The sequence below is a fragment of the Amphibalanus amphitrite genome, unplaced genomic scaffold (genome assembly GCF_019059575.1).
Source record: "Amphibalanus amphitrite isolate SeventyFive unplaced genomic scaffold, NRLGWU_Aamphi_draft 000172F_arrow, whole genome shotgun sequence".
NCBI lineage: Eukaryota > Metazoa > Arthropoda > Thecostraca > Balanomorpha > Balanidae > Amphibalanus > Amphibalanus amphitrite.
Window position 1 is genome coordinate 674101 of NW_024881667.1, and position 10370 is coordinate 684470.

The 10370-nt window shown below is 52.3% G+C and overlaps 2 protein-coding genes across 2 annotated transcripts; both read right to left on the reverse strand.

Moving 5' to 3' along the window:
- Positions 1–4072: 4072 nt before the first annotated feature.
- Positions 4073–5876, reverse strand: LOC122383766 (protein giant-like). Its single transcript, XM_043370517.1, has 4 exons — positions 5858–5876; positions 5455–5598; positions 4800–4995; positions 4073–4307 (listed from the first exon to the last, which is right to left on the reverse strand). The coding sequence occupies exons 1-4, from the start codon at positions 5874–5876 to the stop codon at positions 4073–4075; spliced, it is 594 nt and encodes a 197-aa protein (XP_043226452.1).
- A 3333-nt stretch (positions 5877–9209) lies between these two features.
- On the reverse strand, positions 9210–10163 carry LOC122383758 (troponin T, skeletal muscle-like). Its single transcript, XM_043370509.1, has 2 exons — positions 10114–10163; positions 9210–9777 (listed from the first exon to the last, which is right to left on the reverse strand). Exons 1-2 carry the CDS (start codon positions 10117–10119, stop codon positions 9349–9351), a joined length of 435 nt encoding a protein of 144 aa, XP_043226444.1. The 5' UTR covers positions 10120–10163; the 3' UTR covers positions 9210–9348.
- Positions 10164–10370: the final 207 nt, after the last annotated feature.

A 10370-nucleotide genomic window follows, 5' to 3' on the forward strand; every position in this document is an offset into this window, starting at 1 on the left:
GGAAGGTCTTCCTGAGTCCATTGGTGGCTTTCCCGACTCGCTAGCTCAATTTGATCGGTAGTTATTGACGAAAAACTAATATGACCCTTATAACGTCATAAATGACGTCGCGCAAGGTCAACATTGCAAAAGTGACGCATCGAACCTTGCAAGGAGTGCATGAAATCACGATTCGGTGTGCTTGAGATAGTTGGAGATCGTTCCCGGCGCCAGAAAAAGTTTTCAGTTTATCACCATTGACTTACCTAATGGTGAGGTCACGAAAATGACCTGACCTCATATGACCTTAAGAAACTCCGAAATGTACAAGTTGTGAGACTTCTAATGGATACTAGGTCCTGCAAGGCTTATTTTCCTGTGACATTTCCTCTGGCAGTGAGGGCGTTGCGAAGTTGCGACATCTGAAGACCGTGCAGAGGTTCACTTATGACCTCATAGGTCAGTGACCTGATCTGACCCGAAAATGCGGTTGGTGTCAAAAGATCCGGCTTGATTCAAAGGTCAGGTATGCCAAGCTTCAGCTCTCTATCGCCGGCGTGTTCGGAGCTATCGCGAAAAAAAAAACTATATGGAGGGGCGGCACCCCTCCCTCGGCCGGCGAGGGTTAAGGCCCTCAGAGACCAGTACAGGGCCTGCAAAGAGCAGTTTGAGACTTGGGCCATCAGAGGCTAATGTGGGTCCTTACAGGCCAGCATGGGCCCTCAGAGGTCAGTGTGGGACCCTAAAATGCCGGCATGGGCCGGCGTTGGACCCCAGAGGCCAGCAGAAGGCCCTCAAAAACCAAGATGGGCCTCTGAGGCCAGCATCGGTCTTCATAATCCAGTGCAAGGCCCTCAGAGGCTAATGTGGGTCCTTACAGGCCAGCATGGGCCCTTAGAGGTCAGTGTGGGACCGTAACAGACCGGCATGGGCCGGCGTTGGACCCCTAAGGCCAAGATGGACCCTCAGAGGCCGATGCAGACCCTTAGAGGCCGGCATCGGGTCTCCAGAATTCAGTGCGGGGCCCTCAGAGGCACCTAAAGGCTAGTCTTGAGACCCCAGAGACAGAAATGAGGCCACCAGAGGCCGGTGTGAGGCCCTCAGACGTCGGCTGGGCCCTTGAGGCCGGTTTAGGGGCCCTCAAATGCCAGTGGAGGACCCTCAGAGGTCAATGTGGGTTCTCAGAGGTCAATGTGGGCGCTTGACCGCCATTGAAGGGCCCTCCGAGATCAGTGTAGGACCCTCAAAGACTGGTTTGGAAGCTGTTAATAGCTGGCGTGGGATTCTTGAGCCTCGTGACAATCGAATAAGTGCCAGAGCCCCATACGCCCATGGGGGCCCATTGTTTGTTTGGGGGGGGGGGGGCATATAGAGGGGCAGATACAGACATTGCTAGCCCCCAGCCTGTTTGAACCGAGGCGGGGGCACGGTCACCCTGGCCCCCAGCTAGTACGCCTTTGACGAACTATGCCGACCCCACGAAGCAGATCTGGTCAAGCGTTGGTCGTTTGTATACGCATTCTCCTGCACCGTGCTAGTATTGTCTTTATACCTTTTCAGTGCTCGCTGTCCCGTATATCGTAATCAACAAAACGCTGCGGCACCAGGACTCACAGTCTTGTCTCTGATATGGTTTTCTTCATTGAGTGAAGGAAATTGCGGTCAATAACGCTGTAGAAACAAAAGGGAATCTTCACTAAAGGGCAAGCTGAATAGTTGTCAAGTTCTGGTGTTTAGGGTACCGGGTGGGCGGGTGGTAGGTACAGATAGACACTTAAGTCAGCAAACAGTGGGGGGGGGGGCAGTTAACATTGCTGCCCCCCCCACCTCCGAAAGTGGGGGGGCCATGGCCCCCCCGCCCCCCCCCCCCCCTGTTCCTACGCCTATGGTTCTAACTACAAGACACCGTGTTTATTGCCACGAACGGTCATATCCCTACAACCCGTCATCAGTCATTAGGAAACTATTGCAAGCAACTCGTAAACTGTGGTCTGTGCTCGTCTTAACACTCAGCGTAATTCAGTTTGTTTGCATATACCTCAAATCATTAATGGAAAAGCATAGGCGTCGCCAGAGATTTTCGGTTGGGGGGGCAAAATCAACTTTTGTGTTAAAACTTGCCTTTCCCCAGTCTTTACTCACTCGTTTTACATACCATTCGACGCGCAATGGTGAGAGGAATCCGATGGCGACAAAGGTTTCCTTCTAGCTATGACATGTATTTTTTTTTTTTACAGAAAAATTCGAAATTTTGAAATTTCATGACAAAAACGACTGGTAGAATTATAGTATATAGTGGCTGCGATTGCCGACGCACTGCAGAGGGCCCCTGTGCAGACGCTCGACGCTCATGATCATTGCCCAGAAAAAGGTGAAAACGCTCCATTTAATCGGATCACCCTGCTAAAACCTCCATTCACGCATGCATGCAGAGGTTTTACGTGAAATGCATAGGACTTATCCCAGCCGCCGATCGTAGCTAAGTTGGGCATTCGGCGGAGAGTGAATGTCGGAAGTATGAATCGGAAGTAATTCATCTTTGCTCCAGTGAGAGGAAGTGTTTTGTTCACTCGAGTGTGAACAAAAGTTTCTCGTTTTTCGTGTGAAGGGAAGCGCTGCAAACGCGAACAAAAACTGTTAAACGGAACCAGAAGCTACGCACGGCATAGCGGCAAGGGATACCTTAGAGATAGGTTTGGGACTTCCAGGCCATTTTAGGCCACTCAGGGTCGGTGCTGACTCTCAGAAGCATGCTTAGGATTCCGGAGATCGGCGTGGGTCACCTCAAATATTTACGTACCGTGGTGCTTTAGGGCTTTCCGAGCCCAAGGTGGGGCCCTCAGAAGCCAGTGTGGGCGGCGGGCGCTAAGAGACTAGGCCCAGGGTGAGCCTGGAGCCCTCGGATAGCAGTGTGAACCCTGGGGGTCTGTGTCGAATCCCTAAGGACCCTACGTAGGGACATAATTAACATGTGTTGCGGACCTCAGAGGGACACGTGAGCTGTGACCCCTCAGATGCCGGCTTGGGGTTAGCAAAGTCTGTCGCCTCAAAAGTTTGGCTGAACTATCAGAGGCCAGGTTCTCAGAAATGTTCGAAGGCTCAAATATCCCTGTATGGGCCCTCAGAGAACATGGACACCAGTGGGACTTTAAGAGGCCGGTTCGGGCCCTCTGAAGGCTTCTTTAGGGCTCAGTGGAGCTCCTTAGGAGCCCTTGAGGGTTAAAGCAAGCTCATGAGCCCTGCAACACTTGTACTGTACTTGAGCCTGTCGCAGACATTTGACGAGAGTTGAGAAAGGCCCCGAAGATTTCGTTTCACGCTTTGAACGAAAATTGTATCAGCACTCCAAAACTTATGAAAAAACGTATGTAAAATGTAATAAAGAACGAACTAGGAACATGGAATGAATCACAGCATTGACATTTCCGAGTCTGGAATCGGAGTCTTCAAGACTTTGGCGACTGCGAGTCAGACTCTGGTTTGAACTGCTTGCTGCAACCGAGTCTGACCTCACAGGCATTCTCAGAAAGGTACCCCCATTTTTTCCCGACTCCAAAATCTCATCGGATCTGTATCGATCTCAGGGGGTGCCCGGTCCGAGGTTGGGGGGGCAAGCTGCCCCGCTTGCCCCCCCGTGGCGACGCTAATGTGGAAAAGGCTTGAAGAATTAGATGCATAAGCAAAATGTACACAGTTCAGACAACACTAGCAAAACACATATATTCAGAGTTACTTTTATAGGAAAAGTTGAGAGGGGGAATAAAGTTCGGGGAGGTCATGACTCATGCCCTCCATCCTCCACCGGTTTCTACGCCGACGCTTGTACCGATATGTCAGTGAGTGCGAAGAGACGGTCCCAGCGACCATCCGATCGGTATCGGGCCAAATCTGGAGTTCCCGCTGCACTGAAAATGGTTGGAAACGCAAATTGAAATTTGAAAGGGGGAGCGGAATTTTCGAAGGGGAACTTCCCCCTTTGTCCCTTTAAAACTTACCCTGCATATATTAGATTCCCGACCTACAAAAACGCCTGTCACAATCATCCATCAATCTCCTGTCTTTCCGTGCCTCCAGTCGCTCACAACACGTGCCCTCAGGTGCTGTACAGGACGTACTTCAGCCTGGCCGTCTCGTTCTTCAGCCAGGCCATCTCCAGACGCAGCTGGACGTTCTCAGCCTCCAGAAGGGCGCACCGCACCGCGACGCCGTCCTCCTTGGCCCGACGGGCGTCACGGGAACGCTTCGCAGCTTCGTTGTTCTTCTGACGGCGGCTTTCACCGAGAACTGGTAGTCTCATTTCTGAAGAGGAAGATGAGCGGCCGGCGATGCTGGTGGTAGATGGTGCATTGTCTAAGAGCGTTGGAGTGACTATCCTTGGTGATTTGATGTCGGTGGATGTTGGACAAGTGATGACATCGCTTGCTTTACACTTTTGATCACAGGCACGCTGAAGATTTTCCCCTCCAGACTTGTCTTTTTGAGATGGACTGGAGGAGGCGGAAGTTTGCCTGACGCTGATGGCACTCAAACTGCCAAGAAAAGGATTACGAATGTCTGCCTGACTGCCGCTTTCACTGTCATTCTGACAGCCATATAGTGCACTGGAGCTTGCCATATGGGAAGTTGGTCCACAAAGATCTGATGCAGTCGTGACCTTCAGCGGCGGACTGCTACCCCTAAAATGAGTATGAACTGATAACTCGGGAAGCCGTGAGACATCTGAAGACAGCATTGTTGACTCTCTTGGCTCAACGGGCTCAACCTTGGCATTACATTTAACGTGTAAATCTTTGTTTGAAAACCGTTTCGCTAAATCTGACTTTTGGAGAGCATCCAGAGTTTCACCCCAAGAGAAGTTGAAGTCTTTCTCTTGAGGGTTAAACCACTTGGAGCTCTGATCTGACGAGGCATCATCAGCTTGCCTGCGACGAAGAGGATCGGCCTTCAGCTTTTCAGTTTCAGCTTCTCTTTCTGCCACCAGAGACTCGCCGTTCTTGAGGTCACCACTCTCCTTACCTGGGCAAGTGTCGCGATGGTTACGGAATTCGTCGTGAGCAGTCATGCCAAGGAGCTTCTGAACATGCAATGGTGGAGAATGAGAACGAGGCCGAGTATCCTTCATCTGTACCGTCACAACATTGTCGGCACCGTCAGCTCGACATCTCTTCGCTTCCGGCTCAGTCGAGTCATCCCTACGCTCACGGTCCCTCCAATTTTCTCTTCGGGGCCGATCCAATCCACTGTCCGCCTCTCTGGTTTCATCCTCCCGACTCTTCCGTCTGTGGGGGTCTTCATCCAGCGCTGGCTGGCCAGAGTAACGGTCAGTGAAGGCACTGGCAGGTAACAGAGGTGGTGCTGGTCCGGGCAGCATCCAGCAGCTCAGCGGGCTCGTCTCCGAAGGACCGGCGACTCCCCAGGCGGAGGGCAGGTTGGCAGGAGGCAGTAGGCGCGACCAGAGACTCGGCATGGTCAGACCTCCGGCAGGGTAGGGCAGAAGCGGAGGCGGAGGAGGCTTGGCAGAGCTGACGGCGGAACAGGCTCGGAAGGACGCCGGCAGCAGCAGCGGCAGGTCCACCGGCTGAAAACGACCCAGACCGCCTCCCGTCTGACGTTTAGACGCTGTTCCCGAGACAGGTGCGTCAACGGCTTCACATCCTGTAGACGCCATCTCCTCTTCACCTAGAGAAAGGAAAGACGCGTTCTCGCTTTCGTCTACTTTGCGTAATCTCGGAGCTCACCACCAAATCTCTGCGGAGGCCTGTATCCTTATGACCTACCGGCTACCACTGGACGATTAGCCGTAGCGGCTTTTGTTTGTGAGCTCCATATCCATGCCAGTATCACCAAACATTATACCATCGATTCAGCACAGACTTACCTCTACGATCCGTTCCCATCACTGCCGTCCACGGTGTATGACGAGGCAGGTCTGCAGTGAATCCGCGCTGCCATCGATTGCGATCAACCGCTCTGTATCATCCTATTGGCCATAACACGACGGCCGTTAATTACGGAACAGGCACGGCGCACCCGCGTCATCGGTAACCAAAAATCAGCGGCACCCAGCTGCTGGTCTCCCACGTGCCGGCAGGGGCGCCGCCAGGCGCGGCAGTCGGGGAGGCACATGGGTCACCGAAACAGGCAATTGGTGTGTATCTGGCGATCATGGAGACGTATACAGTCGCTACTCTGTCGACCGTCATCGCCTCCTACCTAAATCCATCCAAAATCCATCCCTGAAACCGTCCCTGATCTGGCTGGGACCGCCGACCGGCCGATTATTGCTGTCCGGATAATTAGCGACTGAGCTCGTGAATATGTGAGGAAGACACCTCACGAAGCGGCGCACCAAATGACCGGTGAGCGCCGAGAGTTGTGCTGGGCGGAGCGACGGCGGCCCACACGCGACTGGGTAACGCGACGACCCGCTCAATTATTCAACCAATTATTGTAGCGTGGGTACGGAAGTTCTGTCCCGCCACACGCAAGCTATGTGTGATGACGCGCGCGGGTCACAATCATATGCAATAATTGTGGGTATGGGCCAGGGCACAGGGGGCTACAACCTCGGGCATAAAATATGGTCCTACAGCTGACAGAACGCACCATATTGGCTATATAATTCGGTATATTGATTTGATATCCTGCTTTTGAAGTGGTCATCCAAGATATGTACAAAGACCACCTGGTGCTGACACTTGAAGGCCTTGAAGCCGGATAGGTCGCTAACTGTGGACGTCATCGCTGGACTGCAGCTATAGCGCTGTTGATAGGGGTAAGATAAGAGACATAAGACACTTACATAATGTCACCTGGAAAGACCTATCCATGGCCATTGGAGGCGACGACTGAGGTGCTGGGTCAGAGATGTTGCGCTTGTTGGCGAAGGCTAGAGAAGTGAATATTTTGACGTTTTGTGACGGTGCTGACGGTGACATTCTGAAAATGCCTACGGCACACATGACACAGGCTACCTACTATCCCAGAAAACGACCTTCACCTACTAAAAGCCAGTGGGCGATTTATTGATCAGTAGATTAGGTATTTGCGATTACATCAATAGACAATAAGCGTTGGTCAGTTTCGACAGACCTATGTTTTATTGTTCGCCATGATCTTTGAATACCATTTCAATCAACCCCCTCGGCCGGGGCAAATGTAGGTCCGGCGAGTGAATTTGAGGAATTTTGAAGATACGATCGTGTTCCCCACTCAATTCTGCGTAAGATGCCGGGTTCCGTATCTACGTAACTTGAACGTAACGGATACGGCGGCCGCAAACGTAAATCGAGGTCCCGAATTCCCTATTCCTCAACACAGGCGGCAGCCGTTTCCTGGTCTGCGCAATATGGCCGCCACCGTTAGACACTACGGCCAATAGGGTTGAAGCGGCAGTGCTCCCCTGTGATCCAAATGCTGCAATTTTGAAATTCAATTTTTCCGATTTAAGGCATTTCTCGATGTTGTGAGTGCCGAAACCGGTAATTGTGAGCCAGGGACCCCATTTTGGCTATCTCAACTCAAATCTAATGTTAAGGTGGGAGGGTCCCTTTAAATAGTCCCGGCAAATTGGTGTGAAACATTTACAGGGGCCCGGGAACGATTTTCAAGTTGGGGGGGAGGCGAGCCTAAAATACCTGACATGATGCATATGAAACAGTGGCGTAGCTAGGGGTCTAAGGGGACACGTACCGTGGGCCCCCATCTGGTTCAAAGGGACCCTGGGGTCCGAGGAGCCCTGCGGCGCCATTTGACCGCTGAGGGCTAACGATTGCCATATTTCGACTTAGAAACACCTCACGGGCCCCAAATAGCCACACTAAGATCCCCATAAGAGCCCCACGCCGGCTTCTGAGGGCCTCTTATGGCTTTTAAGGGCCCCTCGGTGGTCTCCAAAGGCCCGTTACTGGCCTCTTGAGAGTTCTTACCGGCCTATGAGAGGCCACTTCTAGGGGCATTTCCCGCCTGTGATGGTCCCGCACTTATTTTTCTGAGGGCCCCATAACGGCAACTGTGGGGCCCTCATCGGCGCCTATGAGGGCCCACGGCCACATCGGTGTCTCTGAAGGTTTCACACCCCCAACTCTGAGTGCCTACACCAGTGCCTAAAAGCCCTATATCGGCGGCTCCGAGGACCCAACCAACACCTGCGCCTACCTGTAACCTCGTTGGGCCCAAGTGGCCTGTTGTTACATGGAATACATGTTATGTTATGTTATGTTATCTAAAGGCCATCCACTGGTGAGTTTTGAGGGCCCCACACCGGTGACTCTGAGGGCCCCACCGGTGTCTGACAGTACCGTGCCGGTCTCTAAAGAACCCCACAGGACTTCTTCTGTCGGCCTAAGGACCCCTTGCCGGTCACTGAGACCCCCTGCCGACTTGTAGAGAGCTCGCGTCAGCAGCTCTAAAGGCCCCACACCCGTCTGTAACGGCTTCACACCAGCGTCTATGAGGGCCTATAGCAACGCCTGTAAGGACCCTCACCAGCGCCTCTGAGAGAATCACACTAGCACCTCTGAGTGCCCACACCGGCACCTGCATGACGGCCCCACACCAGTGCCTCTAAACTCTAAGGGCCCCTTACCGCCGGCTCTGAGGGCCTTTCGCCGGTGATTCTGAGGGTGCTACCGATAACAAAAGGCACCACACAAGCCCTTAGTGTCGCTGAGCTTTAATCCCATACCGGCCCTCCGAGGGCGCCACGTCGGTGCACTCATTGCCCCACACCCCTTCCTCGCACCCATGCGGGACGCGGGTAAACTGTGTTACACCTATAGCAACGATTTTACCACCGTTGTATGTATGTACGTTATGTATTTCTCAAAGTTTACCCAAAATGGTTCATTATAAAATCTGGCCTGCCAAACATATGGCCAAGTGCAGGCCCAAACCAAAGCGGGATGACAATAGCAGATGTTGTCAAATCGATACTGTACCTACTGCAATCAGCAGCAAGCTTTCAGATGGCAAGGAAAATGCCGTGTGTTGATGTTTAGATGTATAAAGGAAACAAGAAGGAAAGAAGTCCGGAAAAGGAAGGAAAGATCCTTTCTCGCTGCCTCAATGTTGAGGGGCGCCGCCCCCTCGGCTCCCAAGTTGGGGGGGGCAAGCGCCCCCGCTGCCCCCCCCCCCCCTGTTCCCGGGTCTATGAACATTTATGTTTACCCAATGCGCACGCTTCATTGTTGATACAAACACTTTGATCTTTGTACTTTGTAGTATGTTTATTTGACACTTAACATCACATAGAGTACATCAAACATTGAGTAATGATCGCAAATAGCACACAATTAGCAAGAAGACTTAAAGTTATTCACAAAAACCCTTCCCTAGGAAAGATAAGCACACAACCTTTACTATGACTAGTTAGTTGTACACGGGCCGGTAGGCATAGATGGGAACCAGTTCCTCCTCTCCCTCCTCCTCCTCCTCTTCCTCCTCCTCTTCTTCCTCCTCCTGCTCAGCCTCCTGCTCCTCCTCCTGTTCGTAGGAGTCCTGCTCGGGGTACTGGGCCTCGCCCTCGTAGCTGACCTCGGCCGTGTAGCCGGTCTCGTCGCCGGCCGAGTAGCGGACCGTCTGCACACGGCCGTCGGGCAGGTTGACGGCGTACTCGCCCTCCACGTCACCCTCCTCGTCGCCCTGCTCGCTCTGAGAGAACACGGTGTCGTCGTCCTCGACGGCGTAGCTGAACTCGTAGGGTGTGTGTTCGACGTCCTGGTGCTCCTGCTCGTCTCCGTACTGGCCCAGATCGCTGGCCGAGGCCGCCGCCACCAGGGCAAACAGGACAAACAGAACCTGAGAAACAAACAGATCAGTGGTCAAGATTATTGATGCGAATCATTATGACATTTTTGTTGTATGGATGGCATTTACTGCAATCGCATATTTATATTTCTAGTAATCGGAATTCCATGAAAAAACAGTTTCCGCTATATAATATCAGTTCGAAAAGCTCATCAGTAAAAAACACCTAATTTCTTTTACAGAAGCCACGATAGAAGTGTTTATCTATGTGCGTAAACCAATGAACAAGTGCCAAGTGAACCCCATGACGCATTTCAGCCCGTATTCAAACAAAAATTAATATACCCGTTCAGCAGCGCTCTTCACCTATATCTTCACCTTCCTCACCTTCATAGCGGCGACTGGTGGACTGCTGTGACGTGTGTGTATCTCAGGGAGGACGTCTGAGCACTGATGGTCACAGTCGGCACATGCCACCATTTATAGTGGGTCGCAGACACCGTCCTACGCAAGGTCACGCCGATAGGTCAGTGTGTAATAATGAGCCAGAGCCTCATTAAACCGGTTTTTGTCATACGCTGGTGCACCAATAGTTGGGGTGTACTATTCTCGTCATCGATTTTGGGTCATCATTTGTTATGCAC